This window comes from Somniosus microcephalus, chromosome 1, assembly GCF_052327205.1.
Source record: "Somniosus microcephalus isolate GS21.2 chromosome 1, FLI_Smic_1.0, whole genome shotgun sequence".
NCBI classification, from domain to species: Eukaryota; Metazoa; Chordata; class Chondrichthyes; order Squaliformes; family Somniosidae; genus Somniosus; species Somniosus microcephalus.
In genome coordinates, this window is record NC_140987.1 from 213,925,737 (window position 1) to 213,949,502 (window position 23,766).

Genomic DNA, 23,766 nt, shown 5'->3' on the forward strand with positions numbered 1-23,766 from the left:
TTTACCAGAATGGTTCCAGGAATGGGGGACCTTAGCTACAAGGACAAGTTGGAGAAGCTGGTTTTGTTTTCATTAGAGCAAAGGAGGTTGAGGGATGATTTGATAGAGGTGTACAAGATTATGACAGGTTTGGATAGGCTAGACGGGGAAAGGCTGTTCCCACTAGTCGATGGTACAAGGACTAGGGGACACAGATTTCAGGTTTTGGGCAAGAGATACACGGGAGACGTGAGGGAAAAACTTTTTTTTAACGCAGCGAGTGGCGACGACCTGGAATTCGCTGCCGACGGAAATGGTGGAAGTGGAGACACGACGTTTTCAAGGGGAGACTGGATAGGCACTTGAGGGAAATAAACTTGCAGGGCTACAGGGATAGAGCGGGGCAGTGGGACTGATTGGATTGCTCCAGAGAGCCGGCACAGACTAGTTGGGCCAAATGGCCTCCTTGTGTGCCGTTATGACTATCATAGAGGTGGGAGGGTGTGGATAGGGAGTTCCAACGAGTAGGGCAATGCTACCTGAAGGCTGTCACCAAAGATGAAATGGAGGTGGGGGGAGGAAGATGCACAAAAGACCAGAGTCAGATGACCAGTGGTCATGGGAGGGATCACAAGGTTGGAGAGGTTGTAGAGGTAGGGTGGAGAAAGTTCAGAGGGATTTATAGATGAGGACAATGATTTTAAATTCAATCCATTGGGAGCTAGAGTGCCAGTGTAGGTTAGTAAGGGCGAGGTGATGGATGAGTAGGATTTCACGTGAGACCAGATGCGAGTGATGGTTTTGACAATTTGGAATTTAGAGGTTGATGTTGAGTGGCTGGCAAGGACAGCATGAGAAGTAACGTTTATAGGTGAAGACGACATTGATGAGGGTTTGTAGGCGGGGGGTAATGTAGAGGCCAATGTTGCGGGACTGGAATTAGCAGTCGAACAAAATGCAGAACTGATAGAAAGTTTTTTCCCCACATTCTATGTTCTCTTTAGCTTAAATTCCTTCCTCTACTGTTGTTGAATCTGCCTGTCAGTAGAATTTGTTGAGCATCACAGACAACATCAATTTCCAGACCAACAGAGGCAATACTTCCAAGAAAGTTAACTGCAGAATATAAAATCGTTCATGTGGTGATCAACAAATTCAAACCTTTAAAAACTCTTTCTAGGAACATGATAATGAAGAAAGGAATTAAAAAGAAACAAATGTTTCATCAAGATAGTTCCACACATTTAATCTGTCACTTCAAAATGTACACCTCGTTATTAATGTAGGAGAAAGACAAGCAAGACAGTGGGCTGACACACAGTTACTAGCCAATTATAATTAGGTTGCATATCAGCCATCTTTTTCTTTGATCATTTAATTGTAATAATCCTTTCTGCTATTTTGAGTGTTCTCATCTTGACAAACTTAACCTTTCTGTCTCTTGCCTGTTATCAAGCAGTCTCACAGCATCAGAATCGTGAGGTATAGGGCAGGAAATATTACATGATGCAAAATGATGGCACTAGGAAGATTAAATTTGAGTAGGACTCATGCCTAACCACGGCCTATTCTCCAGCACCACCTCTTTAATTTGATGTTATTTTAATGTGTGTGTATGTGTGTGTGGCGGGGGGGGGGGGGGGGGGAGAATAAGAGTTAAGCCAACAGTAAAGGAATGTTGAGAATGGATTTTTCATGTAGTGGTGTATTTCCCCCACTCCCAAAATCACAGATTAAGTAAAATATCTATTTAATCTGAAGTAATTAAAAAAAAATATACTTGCCAACGCCAATATTCTCCCATGACTTGGTGACCTCTGTGACAAGTACAATTTATCACATTACATCCAGGCAAGAGAAGACCATAACTTCATTTTTTTTTTAAGTCAGAAAAATTCTATATTGTACCATTTTCTCAAATCAAATTCCTTGTTGAGGTTATGACAAATAAGGCTATTTCAGACAAGGTTAAGGTGGACAAAGAAGATCCCACAGCTCAATTTGATGTAGAGCAGGGGCGTTCTCCCCATGTGCTAGCCAACATGCTTCCTTCACCCAATACCAAAAATACATTAACTGGTCATTTATCCGATTGCTGTTTGTGGGACCTTGCTGTGTGCAAATTGACTGCACTTACATAACACTGTATACGCTTTAAAAGTAATTGATTGCAAAGTATTTTAGGATGTAGCATGAAAGGTGCTATAAAAATGCAACTTCTTTCTTTCATTTGAAGAAAGATTTTCTGACATCAATTTTAAATTTGCTTTTTACCTTTGCCCTACACTTGCAACTTCATTTGAAATAATTTCACAGATTTACCCTTTACAATGTTGCATACCTCTGCAAAAATCACCTCTCAAGGCACCTTCTTTCCAGGCTGAAGAGCCCAAGTTTCTCTAGTCTTTTCTCATAACGGAGACCTTTAAGACTGGGATCATCCACATGGCTATTCTCTGCATTGTCTCCCTTGTGTCTCAATGACCAGAACTGGAAACAGTGCTCAAGGTGTGATCTGGCCAGAGCACTGTCAGTCAGTTTGCACATAATTGTCATATAACCTCAACAAGGTCAGAGTAAGTTAAGAGTCAAGAAATATTAAAGTGCTAAACACCATACCATCCATAAACAGTTGTACATTATATGCTGTAATATAATTAGATTTGGTCAGTCACTCACATACTAATTTTGTGAGGCAAAATAAACTATGTAAATAAATTGGACTAACATTTCAGTAAGAGGGAAATTAAATGTGACTTAAATTAAAGTAATTTTTTAAAAAGATTACATACAACTTAATTTGAACAATAGATATCATGTTGCTTCTGAAGGATTGCCTTTGACTTTTTATTAAAAGTCATTAAAAGTCTGAAGTTTTCATTTGCTTGCTTTGCTTCAGTGACATTACTTCTTGCCACAAAAATCAGTGTTCTGATTTTTTTTTTAATTCTCAACTGTCTGAAGTAAACTGAGGGGAAGAATTTGTCTTGAAAACCGTTCTGTGTTCACTTTGGTTTTGATCAGCTGATGGGAAAGAAATATTTTTGAACTCATGCCATCTTTTTTGACAGTGATAAACTTCAGAACTGTCAACAATTGGAGTGTCCTTTCTCGAGTTATTTCGTTCTTGTTCCTCAACACTTCGGGCCAACATATAGCTAACCTTCCGTTGATGTGCCAGAGCCTCCTCTTTATCATTTAACTGTCAATGGAAAGAAATTAACACATTTAGAATCCTAGTTAATCAGTTATAATTAATAGTATAAAAAAAGTGCGAATATCCAATGAATACTCAAGCCAGTCAAATATTCATTTATGGCAACACATTTCACAAGACGATTATTAATGAGGAAGGCTTTAGTTTATCCATCCAGAATGACCCTAAAGGGCTCCAATTGATTTTTAAATAATTCCAGGGTTTTCACTTCTATTACAGTATCTAGAAGTCCATTTCACATGTTAATCACTCAACTTGATTCAGTCGTACCACTCTCATCCAAGTCAGGTTGTGGATTCAAGCCCTACTTTAAGATTGCGCACATAATATAGGTTGATGCTTCAATGCAAGGCTGAACAGCCCAAGTTTTTCTAGTCTTTTCTCAAAACGGAGACCTTTAACACTGGGATTATCCACATGGCTATTCTCTGCATTGTCTCCCTTGTGTCTCAATGATCAGAATGGGATATAGTGCTTAAGGTGTGATCTGGCCAGAACACACTACGGTTTATTCATGACTTACTCTGCCTTGTATTCTACGGTTTTGACTATATAGTGCAACACTCTAGTGGCTTTGTTGATTGCTGTTCTGCATTGGTTGGACATTTTGAGTGTCAAATCTATTAAAAGCTTAATCCTTGGTTATATTAACAGCATTCCTATATGTAGTACCTTAGATTGATCTGTGTTAAATTTCATTTACACTTTTTCTGACCACTTTATTGCTGCCAAAATGATTTCAGAGCAATGAGCTTCATGCTATTGAGCAATAACGTCATAATAAAACACTTATGCCAAGATAAGATCTCATTGTAGCCAAGTCCCTATTCCTAGGCAAAATATATAACACCATTGCAAAAAACTGTTGTGCTTTACACCAATTTTCCACATGCTATAAATTAGCTAATGCTAATTACAGTTTCGTAATTTTAAAAAATGGATAACCATAGATTTCCTAACGGTATTTGTTTTAAATAATCCTGTTCAATCTTATTTTGGTAGAGAAAGGTGGATACAATTCTGAAATAATGAAATATCACAGCTATTTACTTCTTAGGAGAGGGCACTGAAGAAAGAAAACAGCACGATACTTTGTACTGCAACATCTGTGTAGGCAACACAAATTATTTTAGTAATCTTGTTATAGACTATATTGAGTGAACAGAGCATACCATTTCACAAACACTGAAGTAACACATGAATGTTTGATGCAAGATTCTATAGAATCCACCCTCCCCCCAAAAGTTAATCATTATGGGGTAATATATTAGAAGCAGCACAGACCAAGTCTATAAGTATCCTCAGCACCTCCTGCGGGTCCTCCAAGACTTCCAGTTTCTTACAGTCTGCTGAGGAATTGAGCAGGCCCTTCAACCTTTGTCCGAGCGTTGTACGAATCACTTTTGTTTTGTAAACAGGATCTGGAATGGTGTGGAAAACAATTCAAAATCACTACAGATTCCACAGTTAGATCAGGAATTAGTGCTAGATCAGTATTAGTATAGTAGAATATGAAATGGAAATCGTGTTTGATGAATCTGTTGAGTTTTTTGAGGTTGTAACTAGCAGAATAGATAAGGGGGAACCAGTGGATGTGGCATATTTGGATTTTCAGAAGGCATTCGATAAGGTGCCACACAAGAGGTTATTAAACAAAATTAGGGCTCATGGGATTGGGGGTAATATATTGGATTGAGGATTTGTTAATGGACAGAAAACAGAGTGTAGGAATAAACGGGTCATTTTTGGGTTGGCAAGCTGTAACTAGTGGGGTACCGCAAGGATCAGTGCTTGGACCTCAGTTATTCACAATCTATATCAATGATTTGGATGAGAGGACCAAATGTAATATATCCAAATTTGCTGATGATACAAAGCTGGGTGGGTAAGTAAGATGCAAGGAGGCTTCAAGGGAATATAGACAGGCTAAGTGAGTGGGCAAGAACATGGCAAATAGAATATAATGTGGAGAAATGTGAAGTTATCCACTTTGGTAGGAAAAATAGAAAAGCAGAGTATTTTTAAATGGTGTTCAGAGGGACCTGGGTGTCCTTGTACACAAACCACTGAAAGTTAACATGCAGGTACAGCAAGCAATTAGGAAAGCCTTTATTACAAGAGGATTTGAGAATAAGAGTAACAACATCTTACTGCAATTATATAGGGCCCTGGTGAGAGCACACCTGGAATAGTGTGTACAGTTTTGGTCTCCTTACTCAAAGAAGGATATACTTGACATAGAAGGAGTGCAACAAAGGTTCACCAGACTGGTTCCTGGGATGGGGGGATTGTCCTATGAGGAGAGTTTGAGTAGACTGGGCCTATATTCTCTAGAATTTAGAAGAAGGAAAGGTGATCTCATTGAAACATACAACATTCTTACAGGACTTGACAGGGTAGATGCAGGGAGAATGTTTCCCCTGGCTAGGTAGTCTAGAACCAGGGGTCACAGTCTCAGAATAAGGGGTCGGCCATTTAGGTCCGAGATGAGGAGAAATTTCTTCACTCAGAGGGTGGTGAATCTTTGGAATTCTCTACCCCAGAGGGCTGTGGAGGCTCAGTCATTGAATATATTTAAGACAGAGATCGATAGATTTTTGAATATTAAGGGAATCAAGGGATATGGGGATAGTGTAGGAAAGTGGAGACAAGGTAGAAGATCAACCATGATCTTACTGAATGTGGAGCAGGCTCGAAGGGCCAAATGGCCTACTCCTGCTTATATTTATGTTCTTATTAGGAACACATTGATCCTGTGGAATGCTCAAAAAATAGTTGAGTTTGAAATAATTTATAGTTGAACTTGACACACAGATTTGCACATACAGTTAATATAAGAAACAGATGCACTATTCAACAGAACATAACTCGACATCTCAACAGGTCAAACACTGAGGATTTACCTTCTTTGGGTCGTTTCCACACAAGTCCTTTCTTGAGATCTTTTCTGTGCAGTTTTTCCACTTCAGTAATTCGGAGAGTTTGGTCATTTGTCCTTTTCAATTGATGTTCAAAAGCAATTCTAAAAGCATCAGCCATTACGTAGGCCTCTTCCTCTTGCTTTCTCTGAAGATCAAACTAATGATTCAAAATTACACATGAAAAAATAACTTTGTTGATAAGTTCCTAAATTACATCTGGGACTTTTGTCAAAGTCATGACAACGAGAAAGCAAATTAAAGAATGGTTGGTGTTTAGAAATGCCATTTACTTTGCAGCTTTCCTATAGTTGAGGTAGACAAAAAATCTTGGCCACACATCACATACCCAACCTCCAGGTGGCACTTTGAAGCGATCATGTTATACCTCAGAATTTGCATATCTGTAATTTGACAGGCATCTGTGTTCAAGTTGTGGAACTATGCGGGCCAGTTTAAAAACATGCCAGCCACCTTGATGTCAGGACATCCAAGTACAATGCCATATAGCAACTTTACTAATCACCAACTGCTTAATATGGGTCTTCACATAAGGGGCCTAGGAAAAGAAATGTGACCACTTTGCTGAGGAACAGATTGAAACTTTTATTCTGCCACAAATCCACCTCCCAGCTTTGTCCTGGATATTGCACAGTGAAGGAAGGAAGCCTTACTGTCTCATACATATCAGGGGCTACAAACCATGAAGTAGAACATTTGCATACATACCTTATAACTGCAAACTTAAACAGAATTGAGACTTTGCGGACATTTAAAAAAAATTAATTCACGGGATGTGGGCGTTGCTCGCAAGGCCAGCATTTATTACCCATTCCTAATTGCCCTCGAGAAGGTGGTGGTGAGCCGCCTTCTTGAACCGCCGCAGTCCATGTGGTGAAGGTACTCCCACAGTGCTGTTAGGGAGGAAGTTCCAGGATTTTGACCCAACGACGATGAAGGAACAGCAATATATTTCCAAGTCAGGATGGTGTGTGCCTTGGAGGGGAACTTGCAGGTGGTGGTGTTCCCATGCGCCTGCTGCCCTTGTACTTCTAGGTGGTAGAGGTCCCGGATTTGGGAGGTGCTGCTGAAGAAGTCTTGGCGAGTTGCTGCTGTGCATCTTCTAGATGGTACACACTGCAGCTATGTTGCGCCGGTGGTGGAGGGAGTGAATGTTTAAGGTGGTGGATGAGGTGCTAATCAAGCGGGCTGCTTTGTCCTGGATGGTGTCGAGCTTCTTGAGTGTTGTTGGAGCCGCACTCATCCAGGCAAATTGTGAGTATTACATCACACTCCTGACTTGTGCCTTGTAGATGGTGGAAAGGCTTTGGGGAGTCAGGTAATCACTTGTTGCAGTATACCCAGCCCCTGGCCTGCTCTTGTAGTCACAGTATTTATGTGGTCAGCCCAGTTAAGTTTCTGGTCAATGGTGACACCCCAGGACGTTGATGGTGGGGGAATTCGACGATGGTAATGCCATTGAATGGCAAGAGGAGGTGGCTGGACTTGCTCTTGGAGATGGTCATTGCCGGGGCACTTGTGTGGCACAAATGTTACTTGCCACTTATCAGCCCAAGCCTGAATGTTGTCCAGGTCAGAGTGTCATAACGGCACAGAAGGAGGCCATTCGGTCAATCGTGTCCGTGCCGACTCTCTGTAGAGCAATCCAGTCAGTCCCATTCCCCCGCTCTATTCCCGTAGCCCTGCAAGTTTATTTCCCTCAAGTGCCTATCCAGTCTCCCCTTGTAGACACTGAGTGTCTTTGCTTCCACCACTTCCGTCGGCAGTGAATTCCAGGTCATCACCACTTGCTGCATAAATTTTTTTTTCCTCACATCCCCCCTGTATCTCTTGCCCAAAACCTGAAATCTGTGTCCCCTAGTCCTTGTACCATCAACTAGTGGGATCAGCCTTTCCCCGTCTAGCCTATCCAAACCTGTCATAATCTTGTACACCTCTATCAAATCACCCCTCAACCTCCTTTGCTCCAATGAAAACAAATCCAGCTTCTCCAACCTGTCCTTGTAGCTAAGATCCCCCATCTCCAGAACCATTCTGGTAAATCTCCTCTGCAACCTCTCAAGGGCCTTCACATTCTTCCTAAAGTGTGGTGACCAGAACTGGACGCAATACTCCAGTTGTGGCCTAACCAGCACTTTATAAAGGTTCAGCATAACTTCTCTACTTTTGTACTCAATACCTCTATTTATGAAGCCCAAGATCCCATATGCTTTGTTAACCACACTCTCTCAATATGTCCTGCCACCTTCAGGGACCTACACACATCAACTCCCAGGTCCCTCTGTCCCTGCACACTCTTTAAAACTGTACCATTAAGTGTATATTGCCTCTCCCTGTTCCTTCTGCCAAAATGCAACACCTCACACTTCTCTATTAAATTCCATCTGCCACTTGTCTGCCCATTCTGCTAGCCTTTCTATGTCCTGTTGCAGTTGATTATCATCACAATTTGCCACACCTTCAAGTTTGGTGTCATAGGCAAATTTCGAAATTCTACTCTGTATTCCGATATTCAGGTCATTTATATATATCAAAAAAAGCAGTGGCCCTAGCACTGACCCTTGGGGAACACCACTATAACATCCACCAGTCTGAAAAACAGCCATTTACCACAACTCGCTGTTTTCTGTCCTTAAGCCAATTCCTTATCCAAGCTGCCACTGGCCCACCTATTCCACGAGCCTCAATTTTGTTAACCAGCCTTCCATGTGGTACTTTGTCAAACGCCTTCCGAAAACCCATGTAGACAACATCCATTGCATTTCCCTCATCAATCCTCTCTGTTACTTCATCAAAAAATTTAATTAGATTAGTCAAACACAATCTGCCTTTTAGAAATCTGTGTTGGCTCTCCTTAAATAGCTTAAACCTCTCCAGGTGCCTGTTAATTTTTTCCTTGATTATTGTTTCTAAAACTTTACCCACCACTGATGTTAAACTGACCGGCCTGTAGTTACTGGGATTGTCCTTACACCCTTTGAACAATGGTGTCACATTTGCATGCAGGCATAGACTGCTTCATTATCTGAGGAGTTGGCGATTGGAACTGAACACTGTGCAATTATCAGTGAACATCCCCACTTCGGACCTCATGAAGCCTACCTCACGCCTGGAATTCAGTGCTTTTGTCCATGTTTGGACCAAGACTGTAATGTGGTATGGAGCCAAATGGCCCTGGCGGAACCCAAACTGAGCATGTGAGCAGGTTATTGGTGAGTAAGTGCCGCTTGATAGCGCTGTCGACGACACCTTCCATCACTTCGCTGATGATTGAGAGTAGAATGAGGAGGCAATAATTGGCTGGATTAGATTTGTCCTGCTTTTTATGGACAGGACATACCTGTGCGATTTTCCACTTTGTCGGGTAGATAGCCGTGTTGTGGTTGTATTGGACCAGCTTGGCTAGAGGTGCAACTATTTCTGCAGCACAGGTCTTCAGCACTACAGCTGGGATGTTGTCAGGACCATAGCCTTTGATGTGTCCAGTGCACTCAGCCATTTCTTGATATCACGTGGAGTGAATTCAATTGACTGAAGACTGGCTGATGGTGGGGACCTCAGGAGGAGGTCGAGATGGATCATCCACTCGGCACTTCTGGTTGAAGATGGTTGCGAATGCTCCAGCCTTATCTTTTGCACTTACGTGCTGGGCTCCGCCATCATCGAGGATGCTCATGAAGCCTACCTCCTCCAGTTAGTGGTTTAATTGTCCACCACCATTCACAACTGTCTATAGCATGCTGTCCACCACCAGTCACTGTCTATAGCATGCTGTTTCCGCTGTTTAGCGTGCATGTCGTCCCGTGTTGTAGCTTCACCAGGTTGGCACCTCATTTTTAGGTATGCCTGGTGGTGCTCCTGGCATGCTCTTCTACACTCCTCACTGAACCAGGGTAGGTCCCCTGGCTTGATGGTAATGGTGGAGTGAGGAATATGCCAGGCCATGAGGTTACAGATTGCGGTGCAATACAGTTCTGCTGCTGCTAATGGCCCACAGCACCTCATGGATGCCCAGTTTTGAGCTGCTAGATCTGTTTTGAATCTATCCCATTTAGCACGGTGGTAGTGCCACACAACACTATGGAGGGTGTCCTCAGTGTGAAGACGGGACGTTATCTCCACAAAGACTGTGCGGTGGTCACTTCTACCAATACTAATATGGACAGATGCATCTGCAACAGGTAGATTGGTGAGGACGAGATCAAGTGGGTTTTTCCTCTCGCGTTGGTTCACCACCTGCCACAGGCCCAGTTGGGCAGCTATGTCCTTCAGGACCTGACCAACTCGGTCAGTATTAGTGCTAACGAGCCGCTCTTGGTAATGGACATTTGAAGTCCCCCACTCAGAGTACGTTCTGTCCCCTTGCTACCCTCAGTGCTTATTCCAAATGGTGTTCAACATGGAGGAGTATGGATTCATCAGCTGAGGGTGGGCAGTAGGTGGTAATTAGCAGGAGGTTTCCTTACCCATGCTTGATCTGAAGCCATGAGACTTTATGGGGTCCCGAGTCAATGTTGAGGATCCAGGGTCACTCGCTCCAGACAGTATACCCCTGTACCACTACCTCTAGTATGTCTGTCCTGCCGGCCAGTGGGACAGGACATACCCAGGGATGGTAATGGAGGAGTCCGGGAAGTTGGCTGAACCTATGATTCTGTGAGTATGACTATGTCAGGCTGGTGCTTGACTAGTCTGTGGGACAGCACTCAATTTTGGCCCAAGTCTCCAAACGTTAGTGAGGAGGACTTTGCAGGGTCGACTGGGCTGGGTGTACCTTTGTCGTGTCCGAATCCATTGCACCTAGGTCGATGCCGGATGGTCCGTCTGGTTTTATTCTTATTATTTTTCGTCACGGTTTGATACAACTGAGTGGATTACTAGTGGGCAGTTAAGAGTCAATCACATTGTTGTGGGTCTGGAGTCACTTAGGCCAGATCAGGTAAGGACATTATTGGCTTTTTATTCCAGATTTATTTAATTAACTGAATTTAAATTCCCCAGCTGCCATGGTGGGATTTTAACTTATGTCTCCGGATCATTAGTCCAGGCCTCTGGATTACTAGTCCAGTAAAAACCACTATGCTACCATCCATTGAACAGAGATAAGACAAAGCAGCCTGTTTGATTGGCACCCCAGCCCCTTCAACGTTCACTCCCTCCACCACCGGCACACGGTGGCTGCAGTGTGCACCATCTACAAGATGCACTGCAACAACTCACCAAGACTTCTTCGAAGCACCTCCCAAACCCGTGACCTCTACCACCTAGAAGGACAAGGGCAGCAGGCGCATGGGAACACCATCACCTCCAAGTAATCCTCCAAGTCACACACCATTCTGACTTGGAAATAGATCGCCGTTCCTTCATTGTCGCTGGGTCAAAATCCTGGAACTCCCTTCCCCAACAGCACTATGGGAGTACCTTCACCACATGGACTGCAGCGGTTCGAGGCAGCTCACCACTGCCACCTTCTCGAGGGCAATTAGGAATGGGCAATAAATGCTGGCCTTGCCAGTGACGTTCACATCCCAGGAACGAATAAAAAAAAACCTCCTTCTCAGCACAGTGCCAAATAACTCAAGCTAAAAAGTTGGATGATATGGTACAGGAGGCCATTTGGCCCATCGTGCCTGTGCCAACTCTTTGAAAGAGCTATCCAGTTAGTACCACTCCCTTGCTCTTTCCCCATAGTCCAGCAATTTTTTCCCTTTTCAATTATTTATCCAATTCCATTTTGAAAGTTATCATTGAATCTGTTTCCATCACCCTTTCAGGCAGTGCATTCCAGATCATAACGACTCGCTGCGTAATTTTTAAATTTTCTTCATGTCGCCTCTGGTTCTTAAATCGGAGTTCTCTGGTTACCGACCCTTCTGCTGCTGGAAACAGTTTTTCCTTATCGATTTTGAACATCTCTAACAAATCTCTCTTTAACCTTCTCCAAGGAGAACCACCCCAGTTTCTCTATATAACTAAATCTTTCATCACTGGTACCATTCTCCTCTGCACCCTCCAAGAACTGACAGATGGCCCTTGTAAATTCTAATTTATACGTTTGCGATCCCCTCTTAAGTCATGCACAGCCATAATACTGCACTTGAAGGCACAGCCATATCTTAATCTGTTGCTCTATGAAGTCCATTAACTCATTATCACCTGCATAAAGAGTCACAATTCTTTCAGATATCCTTGGAATAGCCACTCTGAGGCCATCCCTTTTGTCATTAATTTATTGATGAATTCATCATGTAGGATGGATTATGATGGAGATATTTTGAAAGGCATGCTCAGGGAGGCTTGGAACTAAAGTGCACACACTAGATAAAATCTAAGACTCAGGCATGTACTCCTGTAACTCCCAGCTTCTTAATGAGCCAGCAAGTCAAAGCTTTTCAACAGTCGAAGAGAAATGCAAGTGGATTTCCTGAGCTTAATGACCTTTTAAGATCTTGTGCAAAGGCATAACCTGTTCCATATATTTTTCATGAAAACTAAACCTAGTTTGTAGCTTTATGCTTACACTGCAGAGTTCCAATGTATGCAATATATGCATTGCATTGACCTAAACCACCTCAAGAAATACAAATATCACCAAGTCCCCCTTCTTGTGGATAGAAACCACCAGAGAGGCAGATCCAAGGTGAGTCGGTGGTTTGCAGCACTCATCTCCAAGACCATTATCACTACCCCTTTTGGGTATAGCAACTTTTAGGAATGCAGCATGAATACCATTATGTCTGTCATCGTGCTATTATTTTAGCAATACAGTCCAGGTGCTACTTCGTCCCATCAAACTGCTTAATTCAGCCTTCTATCTGTGCAGCACACCTTGCTGGCTTATACAGCTTCCATGAAGATGATCTTCATCCTTTCTACAGCCCACTGGATCAGATGCCAACTCAGTTAGGAATGGGCAATAAATGCTGGCCTTGCCAGCAACACCCACATCCCATGAACGAATAAAAAAGTATAATACCCTCTCCAGAAGCCAAGAATGTGTTTTACTTAAAAAAAGAGCACTGCAGTAGCCAGTCTAGCAAAATCTGCTAATCTCTCTAATCTGCTATGTTGAATTTAGAAGAATTGAAGAAAAGGCCAAGTATAAACACTGAAGCCACTTGATTCATGAACTAAACCGAGGTGTCCTAGCTCTTCTTTGCACTCATTAGATATATTGTTTCCCAGTCTCACACTAATTAAAACGGGAGAGCGGAGTGAGAATATTAAGGGAATGAATTTCCTCAGGGCTTGTGCCACCATAACTTTGCCGAAGGTTTGGCAGAAACCCCGTTTCTACGTGTAAATGTAGTTTCAGCTTAACTTCCGAAGTTATGGTAGCGCAGTGGGAGAAGCACCAAGGAAATTCACCGCCTAGGACTCTTAGACACATCTTTGTTTAAGGAGGATTTTAGGCCTAGAATAAGCTCGTCAATAAAGTTTAAACATTCCGTTTTTTTTTTTTAAGGATTCACACAGTCTAATATAGTAAAAACAACTACATTATGAACCTCAAGTGTCACAATGGCAGAAGAAACTTTTACTGATATACGACTGATCTAGATTTAAAACCTTTGAAACTATTTTTATCCTAACAACAAACTTCACAAGTAACAAACCTCTTGCTTCAGCTGCAGTAGCTGTTTCCGTGTAGCAGCTGCCGTTCTGGCACAAGCACAGGGCCCCGCTCCAGTGCCATTACAGTGACATGCTCCAAGCACTCCCAGCTGAAGGAAAACAACAGGAATCTGGATTAATGGAGTGGTACAGTCAGCTGAACTATAATCGCCAAATGTTTGTCTAAAAAATTCCAAATAATTTATAACTACTGCATTCTTCTAGCAGTTCACAAGCTCCAACTGATCTAATGTTGGGCTCCCAAATGCAGAAGGTTAGCAGTTTGTTTACAGTGACACAGAACCACCCCCCCCATAGTTTGTAACCAAATTCACACAAAACAGAAATGGTCACATCAGTATTGACCAAAGGGACAAGTCACACCTGGGAAAATATTTCCTGGACCATGTTGTTTCTGTGTGTTGATAGAGACACTGAAGACAGGAGTTGGTTTCATAGGTGTTTACTAAACAAAGTCTGGAGGGGAACTAACAGATACAACACAATATACAGGCTTATATAGCCCGAGTGGCCATTACCGGCATTACAGTACACATGGGGCTCTTAAAGGCACATATACTACAATTCCTCCCCTTTTAGCCAACCAGTACATTATATTTGAAGTAATTATTAATTACATGTTACAAGAATCCACACATTGCTGCAGTTAATTAATTATAAGTCAGTCTCTCTGGAGGCTTCCTGACTCGGTCCGGATAACGCCTCGGTGGTGCAGTAGTTTCTGGTGGTGTAGTAGGTTCTTTTGGCAAGGCTGATTCGGCTTGAATGCCAGTGTCGGGTTCATCGGGTTCCAGTATCACCGGATCGGAGGTAGATATGGGTATCTCTACTTCATCGTTAGGCGTATAGAGTTGTGGTGTAGGTTGTCCCTTTTCGGATGACTCTATGATCTGGTCAGCATGGCGCCTTATTATGCTTTCTCCGATGTCCACGGTATACATCAGCGGTCCTAGTCGTGTGCAGATAGTTCCAGGCTGCCATTTCTCGGTACGGTAGTCCCGGGCCAAAACTTGTTGACCTATCTGGAAGGTTCTAGTTGGCCTTTCATTCATGCTTTGAAATTGCCGGTTCTCCACGTCCCTTCTGATGTTGGGCTTGGATCAAATCCAGCCGGCATCTTAGGCTTCTACTGAAGAACATCATGGCGGGAGTTTGGTTTGTAACCATATGTGTTGCATTCCTGTATGCGAACAAGAAGTTATCCACCTTGTGCTGAAGTTTTATGTCTTCATTACCCATGGCTTTCTTGAAGGTCTGGACAAACCTTTCAGCCAATCCATTGGTGGCGGGATGGTATGGGGCGGACGTGTAGTGCTTAACCCCATTGTTTTTTAAGAACTTCCTGAATTCTTCGGACACAAATTGCGGTCCATTATCAGAACAGATCTGTTCCGGCAGCCCATTCCTGGCAAATATGGTCCTTAATACTGTGATGGTTTTTTCCGTGGTGGTGGAGGACATCTTTATTACCTCCGGCCACTTGGAGTGTGCATCAACCGCGATTAAGAACAAATGGACCAGCAAAGTCGATGTGTACCCTTTGCCAGGGAGATGAGGGCCACTCCCATGGATGTAGAGGGGCTTGGGGTGGAGCGTTTTGGACCTTCTGGCATCCTAGGCAGCTCTTGGTCATGTCTTCGATGTCGCCATCGATACCTGGCCACCATACAAACGCCCTGGCTAGGTTCTTCATTTTCACTCCACCCAGATGCCCCTCGTGAAGCTCCTTTAGAACTTTATCCTGGAGTTTGGGTGGAATCACCACTCTGGATCCACACATCAAGGTTCCTCGGCACACTGACAGCTGTTCTCTTCTTTGCGAGAATGCTGGCAACAGTGGTTCGCCATGTGCTGGCCATCCCTTCACTGTTAAATCGTAGACTCGTGAGGGGGTCGGGTCATTTCTAGTTTCCCTTTCAATGGCAGAATTTGTTACTGGTAGACATTCGACTATGGTAGAGTGGAAAATCTCCACTGGGTCTACGGTAGGTGCTTCTTCTGCCGTTGGCAACGGTAGGCGCGATAACCCGTCAGCATTCCCATGCTGTTTTGATCCTTTGTATTCTATGTTGTATTGGTGTGCCCCTAGAAAAAGGGACCACCTCTGTAGCCTTTGCGCTGTCATAATGGGAACACCCTTTTTAGGGTTGAATATGGAGATGAGGGGTTGATGGTCAGTCAACAAGGTAAATTTTTGTCCGTGTAGGTAATGGTTGAATTTCTTCACTCCCCATACCAGGCTGAGTGCTTCCCTGTCGATTTGGGCATAGTTACGCTCAGCTGAGTTCAATGAGCGTGACGCAAAAGCTATCGGCCGTTCCGAGCCATCAGGGAATTTATGCGATAATACTGCTCCTACGCCGTAAGGGGATGCATCGCACGCCAGTCTGATTGGCAGTGATGGGTTGTAATGAGCCAAAACTTCTTTGGACGTGATTAAGTCTTTGCATTTATGGAAGGCACGTTTACAGTCTTCGCTCCATTTCCAAATTACTCCTGTTTGTAGCAGTTCATTAAGAGGGTGCAGAAGAGTTGATAAGTTCGGTAAAAATTTATGATAGTAATTTATTAATCCCAGGAACGACCTTAATTGTGAGACATTTTCAGGTGCTGGGGCTTTTATGACTGCTTCAATTTTTTCAGGTGACTTATGCAACCCTTCCTCGTTAATTATATGGCCACAATATGATACTTGTTTCTGGAAAAATTCGCACTTGGGGCGATTTGCTCGTAGGCCCCGTTCTCTCAGCCTAGTGAGCACCTGCTCCAAATTGGCAAGGTGCTCGTTGTCGTTTTCTCCTGTTACAAGGATGTCGTCTAGGTAACATTGAGTCCCCGGAATCCCTTGCAGGACTTGCTCCATAGCTCTTTGCCAGATAGCTGGAGCTGATGCTACTCCGAAAACCAGTCGATTGTACTGGTACAGGCCTTTGTGTGTGTTTATCGTGAGATACTTTTTAAGAGGCCTCTTCAACTTCCATCTGTAGATATGCCTGTGCCAAGTCAATTTTGGTGAAATGTTTCCCTCCGGATAGTGAGGCGAAAATATCTTCCATCCTCGGAAGAGGATACTGTACCGTGTGAAGGACCAGGTTTACAGTCACCTTGACGTCCCCACAGATGCGAATTTTTCTCTGTTCTTCAGATTTATCATTATTCAATGTTTTCTTCATGACCGGGACTGTTGTGTCTGTGTGTTGATAGAGACACTGAAGACAGGAGTTGGTTTCATAGGTGTTTACTAAACAAAGTCTGGAGGGGAACTAACTGATACAACACAATATACAGGCTTATATAGCCCGAGTGGCCATTACCGGCATTACAGTACACATGGGGCTCTTAAAAGGCACATACACTACAGACCATCAGTTTGACCAGTTGGTAGCACCCTTCTGAGTCAGAAGGTTGTGGGTTCAAGCCCCAACCCAGCATTTAAGCACATAATCTAGGCTGATATTAGTGAGTGCTAAATCGTTGTAGGTGCCACCTTTCAGATGAAATGTTAAATCAAGGCCTCGTCTGTCTGCCTGAATGGGCACAAAAGATCCCATGGCACTATGTGAAGAGCAGGATGCATTCCTAAAGTGAAAATTTGACAAGCCAGCAGGTTTTGCTTTCCCTCCCTTTTAATGCTTCCCCCCCCCCTACCCCACCCCCAAACAATTCAGTCTTCATCACTGTTATCAGCCTCTGCCTCAGGGCTTGGCACTCAATGTGGTCCCAAATCTCTGCTAATACTACTCTTGAACTGGTGATCAGAAGGAGTCTCAAGTGAACAATTCCCACCTTGATTTTTTACCTTGTTCTCTTTCTCCGAGGATCTCTATTTCTAATAGCATACCCAAAATTGAGTGCACCATAGAAGGGCAAAGCAAAGTTTCGTCACACAACTAGAGCATCAAGAAATGCAGTACAATGCCTCTAAATAAATCTGTACCTTTTCAATTTGATAACCAATGTACTGATCAACCTCTAATACGATAGCAAAATACTGCAGATGCTGGAAATCCAAAATAACAACAGAAAACACTGGAAAAACTCAGCAGGCCAGGCAACATCCATGAAGAGAGAAACAGAGTCAACGTTTCAGGTCGAAGACCCTTCGTCAAAACTGAGAAAAAAGCAGGAAATGAAACAGATTAAAAAGCAAGTTTGGGGGCTGGGAACTGGGGGAGGGGATGACTCTGTTGACGTTAACTCTGTTTCTCTCCACGGATGTTGCCTGGCCTGCTGAGTTTTTCCAGCGTTTTCTGTTATTACTAATCAACCTGTATTGTTTTACATCAAAGTAAACGTAGAATGAAAACAGAGATAGAAAACAGTAAGTAAAGGGGTTTCTAGGATTTTTACCTCCAGTGCTGTAACCTCAGTGAAGCCATTCTTGTTTGTCGGCAACGTTCTTTGGAAAGTGTGTTGATCCTTTACATCAAGCATTGCAAGTAGTTCTGAACACTGCTGGTTCAAAACTAAGAAAACAAAACAAATATAAATATTTGAAGGGTCACAGTAACCATTTGATACTACCAAGAGGATGACACAAATCAGCTTTCAATGTTTCCAAATCTGGCCACTGCGATAGTCTTTTAAATCAGATTATATCAACATATGTTTTGTTTATAATAAAAAGAAAATGATCAATGCAAGTACAGATACTGCGTTTTGTTTTTGCAAGGAGCTGCTCTAATGGACTATAAAGCTGCTGTCATTTGATTGCTCCGAGTGAAAAGTAGAAAAGTCCAAGTTGCTATGCTAATTCCCTAATCTGATTGGGATAAAATGCAATTGGTTAACTGGTGAAGGTAATGTTAGATCAGAATATTTTCCTGTCAAAATTTAATTGATATTCCAAACTCTTTCAGGCGCACAAGGGGTTTGAGGGCACAGTATGTTACTGATGCAACAGAGTGTGTCTCAGTGCAAGGATGCTTTGTGAGGCCATCACAAGGCACCAAAGGCCAGGAGCCCACAGCAAAGGAGGGAAAATTGAAGAGCGTATGTGACCTCAGGCTCCTATTGCAAAGCTTCCAACAGTAAGTTACAGAATAGCATAGTGGAAGTCTGAGACCATATGGCATGCCCACCTTTTCAGCTAGGGAATGATACATGGTGTGGGTATATTAAAGGAGGGATACAAAATATATAATGCAGACAGAGCGAGACTTCTTGTTCTGTAAACTTCTAAAATAGCTAGATGTCAAAAAAAGAAATTCAGTTTCAAGCCAACTTCTATTGTATTTGCACCTGGATATATTACATTAGAAATCAACAGTTTAAAAGTAAATCAGATACTAACAGGCACACCCTTATTCGGCTTTATATCATCGAATGACAAATACAATGGATGGAATTAGAACACTAAATGTTGATCCCTCAGCAGGTTCAGCCAGTAAATAGCTGCAACATACAGACCAGGAAAATCTTGGTTTTCTCTCTCTTTTGTACTGTTTCAAGATCTCACCTAGAACAGCAGAAAGGGTACTAGAATTGGCTTCAGTACGCTGCACTAGGGAGAGGAGGGGTGATATATGGGCTTGGTTATCATGCCCACGCAATCCAAGAGCCTGCCAAAACTCACCATCAATGTTGACGCACTAATCAATTATTCGGGCAAGGTATCAGAGGTCATGATCCATACTCCAGAAAAAGAGGTCAATATCTCGAAAGATAGAGTGCAAAAGAGCATATAGGTGGGAAAAGGAAATTAAAAAACAAATACTACAGATCAGGGAAGATGGTAAATCTGATCCCTAGTCTGCTAACTGAGTTGATCCAACTGGGAGGCTATTGCTGCAACTGAGCTCAGTGCTTGGGTTCGGGAGGAAAAAACTGGCAAAGGAACTCACTCCTAATCACTTTCCAATGACCCCTGCTGGAAGTGCATCTATGGGTATCTGGAGAGGGCGCAAGCAGGAATTTGGCTGGAGCGGGTTACTGAATAGTCTGCCGATACGCACAGTCAAGGCCCAAAAATGAATAATGGTAATTTGAGCAAGAGAGAAAAAATACAGTGGGTTCAAAAATGTTCCTAGGGGATCCCCTGTTGGCTCAGCAAGTTAATAGCTGGACTATCCAAACCAGGAGGTTTCAAGTTCAATCGCTAGTTTATTACGTCTCAGCTGAAATGATGGTAGAGTCGCTACAATTGACCTCAGTGCTCCTGGATTAGGGATGGGGAAAAAATAAACAATCAAGGTCCCTGCTTCAGATAGCTATCTTGCAACCCCTGCTGGAAATTTATCGGTGCGAATAGGAGCAGGCTTTGCTGTAATACACCCTGAAGTCAAATAGTCTGCCAACACTCAATGTCAAGACTCGCATGAATACTGGCCAAGGTACTTCAGGTCAATCAGCCCAGTGAAATCTCACCACAGCAATGAGTTGGTAGTGGTGGAGGTTTAGGATGAGTGGGAGGGAGAAAATTTAGAGGGGGTAAAAAGAAAAAAACATCTGAAAACTATTACATTTGCGGTTACTTACTCAACCAGATTTTTAACATTCCTTTCATCTCTGGGATTTGAATCTGAATCTATCCCAGACTGATGGGATGAAGAGCTCCTTCATCCTGTCACACTACAACACACTAAACTTACTAGTATTTTCTGATTTGAGATCCCGAATCCCAGCATCTCTTGCCTCCAAAGTTGTTGCAAGTTCAGCATTTTCAATGCACATTCTGTGAAGAAAAGGAAAACTGAAGTCTGCAGTGTTCTTATGTAAACACTTACTAAGGAAATAGAATTTATAGTAAAGGGCCTTCAAATGATCATGGATAATTATTTGACACCTAAACCCAAAAAGAGTAAGTCCAACTAAATTAAAATAGTTACATTATAATATTACGATAACCACAAACTGAATACATGACTCCAACCAAATCCAAATATCTGCTGTTTGATCAACCAGCAGTATAGGAACACAGGGATGTACAGAACTGCAAGTGACTATTGCAGTCCATCTGACCAGTCCCAAAGCTCAGGCAGATCAGACCTAGCCACATGAAATTATAAGCAGTAAGTAGAAAACTCAATGAAAGTTTCCTGGTAGCCATCCAGAATAAGAATTCTGAGACTCTGAATAGCAGAGATAATAACTCTGCAGGCTCAGATAATTCAACTGCTAAAGGACCTAGAAATGTCCACAAAAATAGATGACGAGACAATCAGGAACATCACACTAAGATTATCATGGATTAGATTTTTTTTAGAATACTTCTTTTCTATCTTTTGTGAATTAATAATCAGCAGTAATGGATTTATAATCGTGTTTAAGATTTAAATGTAAAAGTCTGTAATCATCAACTGTATGCAATGGTAACCTGAATTATTTTAGACATGTAACCCTTTTGCTTATAATTAAAGTCTGTGAGTAAGCCGTGACTCAGACGCCTGGGGTGAAAAAAAGGACAACTATGGCCGAATAGGGAAGCTGTTAGGTGAATTAACAAAAGTTGGATATTAGCCAACAGTAAGGAGCTAGCTGTGGGAACCAAGGTCAGTTGTGGTTGCAACCATGTTGGAATGTTATGATGTCTAGCAGTGAGCCAAAAACATAGGCCTTTTCACAGGACCATCAAGGGTGCAGTATCTTTAGTGTGGAGACATGTTCTTTTGTGCTGCCATGTTTTGTGTTGCTATAACTGCGCCAGATACAAGTCTTGATGGTCAAAAACAGATGATGACGCAAGGCTCATAAGACCAGGACACGAGTGGTGCTGTGGACATGGCATCGTTATGATTGGATTTTGGGGAATTGGGTGTAAGCTAGTGATTGATTCAGTAAGACTCCATAGGTTTTGAATGAGAGCAAGGGTATAAGAAGGGAGTCTCAACAGCCAGAAAGGGTAGAAGATTTCAGAAGGTGGGTCTCAACTACCAGAAAGGGTAGATGATTTCAGAAGGTCTGGGGGAAAAACAGCTTGTACCCTTCATCCAGATCATCTCCGGATCCCTCATGGCCTTGGATGACAAAGTGGACCTGGCACTGGACAGGGCCCATGAAACACTAGCCCCCATGCCCATACCTGTAACATCCTAGAGCCTTTGTGGTGCATGCACAACTTCCAGACTAAAACTGATAATGTCTTGAGCAAAGACCAAGAGAGATCTGTGCCTCCATGACATGTCCCCAGAACTGGAAATGCAAGGCCTTCGACAACATCAAGCTGGCCCTCCGAAAAGCGAGTGTTCAGTACAGAATGCTCTATACTGCAAGATTGAAAATTCTAACATTAGGCACCCATCTCTCTCCCCCACCCCACTTAAGATCCCAGATGCAGCCTTGTCTTTACTAAATTGGAAAAACATACCCAGAACCACCCCTCCCCCATGATAGAAAATCCACCCTGTACCCACATAGCAACACCAGCCCATCAAAAGATTAAGAAAAAGCATACAGAACACCTCCAGTGACCCACAAATAACCTCAAAACCTCAAGAACACTGAAATGTTGGACAGGCCAACGGCATCACAGCAGACTCCTACAATCCAGGGAAAAGAGTTGGCAGCCCAAAGATTCCCCCCGCACCAAATTTGGGACAAGTGAAAGACAAAGTTCCAGACGGAACAGAATGACACTGGATACCAACCGGTAGGAGGGGGAGAGGGAGACAGGAAATTAAGTGGGAAAGAGCACCCAACAGCTCAATCAGAACGGTTCAAAGATAGTTGTAAGTCGAGTGATTGGGGTGGGGAGATCCAAGAGCAACTAACGAGGGAAAAAGAAAGGCATCTTTGCCCTGGCCACAGCCCACCCTCCCATGAACATAGGAACTCGAAACAACAAACAATCTATTGCTATGGACTCATACAGTGATCACTACACACTTGATAAGAGACATATATGCTTGATTTGACATATTGCAGACAAACTTTTGCACGATGTTACTTCATGGAGAAAGTAGCCATGGTGTGGAGATGCCAGTGTTGGACTGGGGTGGACAAATGTAAGAAGTCACACAACACCAGGTTATAGTCCAACAGTTTTATTTGAAATCACAAGCTTTCGGAGCGCTGCTCCTTCACAGCAGGTCCGGCTGCATCTGTGTAGAGAGAACAAGCCAACGACGACTCGAGTCTGGATGACCCTACGTCAGGTGGGGTTACATGTAGCGGGACATGAACCCAAGATCCCGGTTGAGGCCGTCCTCATGGGTGCGGAACTTGGCTATCAGTTTCTGCTCTACGATTTTGTGTTGTCGTGTGTCTCAAAGGCCGCCTTGGAGAATGCTTACCCGAAGATCGGAGGCTGAATGTCCTCGACTGCTGAAGTGTTCCCCGACTGGGAGGGAACACTCCTGCCTGGCGATTGTTGCGCGGTGTCCGTTGTCACAGTGTCTGCATGGTCTCGCCGATGTACCATGCTCCGGGGCATCCTTTTCTGCAACGTATGAGGTAGACAACGTTGGCCGAGTCACATGAGTACGTACCATGTACCTGGTGGGTGGTGTCCTCACGTGTGATGATGGTATCTGTGTTGATGATCTGGCATGTCTTGCAGAGGTTGCCGTGGCAGAGTTGTGTGGTGTCGTGGTCGCTGTTCTCCTGAAAGCTGGGTAATTTGCTGCGAACGATGGTCTGTTTGAGGTTAGGCGGCTGTTTGAAGGCGAGTAGTGGAGGCGTGGGGATGGCCTTAGCGAGGTGTTCGTCGTCATCGATGACATGTTGAAGGCTGCGAAGAACATGGCGTAGTTTCTCCGCTCCGGGGAAGTACTGGACGACAAAGGGTACTCTGTTGGTTGTGTCCCCCGTTTGTCTTCTGAGGAGGTCTATGCGATTTTTTGCTGTGGCCCGTCGGAACTGTCGATCGATGAGTCGAGCGTCATATCCAGTTCTTACGAGGGCATCTTTCAGCGTCTGTAGGTGTCCATCGCATTCCTCCTCGTCTGAGCAGATCCTGTATATTCGCAGGGCTTGTCCATAGGGGATGGCTTCTTTAACGTGGTTAGGGTGGAAGCTGGAGAAGTGGAGCATCCTGAGGTTGTCCGTGGGTTTGCGGTA

At 43.4% G+C, this 23,766-nt stretch overlaps 1 protein-coding gene across 6 annotated transcripts in view; it reads right to left on the reverse strand.

Annotated features, from left to right (window-relative positions):
• Positions 1-1,199: 1,199 nt before the first annotated feature.
• ccdc125 (coiled-coil domain containing 125) overlaps positions 1,200-23,766 on the reverse strand; it is a 58,026-nt gene continuing 35,459 nt past the window's right edge. For 4 of the 6 annotated variants that reach the window (XM_085989806.1, XM_085989769.1, XM_085989780.1 and 1 more), the window contains 6 exons: positions 20,361-20,443; positions 18,121-18,236; positions 13,752-13,859; positions 6,100-6,274; positions 4,481-4,617; positions 1,200-3,181 (listed from right to left, as the gene is read on the reverse strand). In XM_085989806.1, the coding sequence (XP_085845932.1) occupies positions 2,930-3,181; positions 4,481-4,617; positions 6,100-6,274; positions 13,752-13,859; positions 18,121-18,236; positions 20,361-20,443 (871 nt within the window). In that variant the 3' untranslated portion in view covers positions 1,200-2,929. The remainder of the gene's footprint in view (positions 3,182-4,480; positions 4,618-6,099; positions 6,275-13,751; positions 13,860-18,120; positions 18,237-20,360; positions 20,444-23,766) is intronic. The other 2 variants (XM_085989796.1, XM_085989814.1) reach the window with 2 other exon arrangements.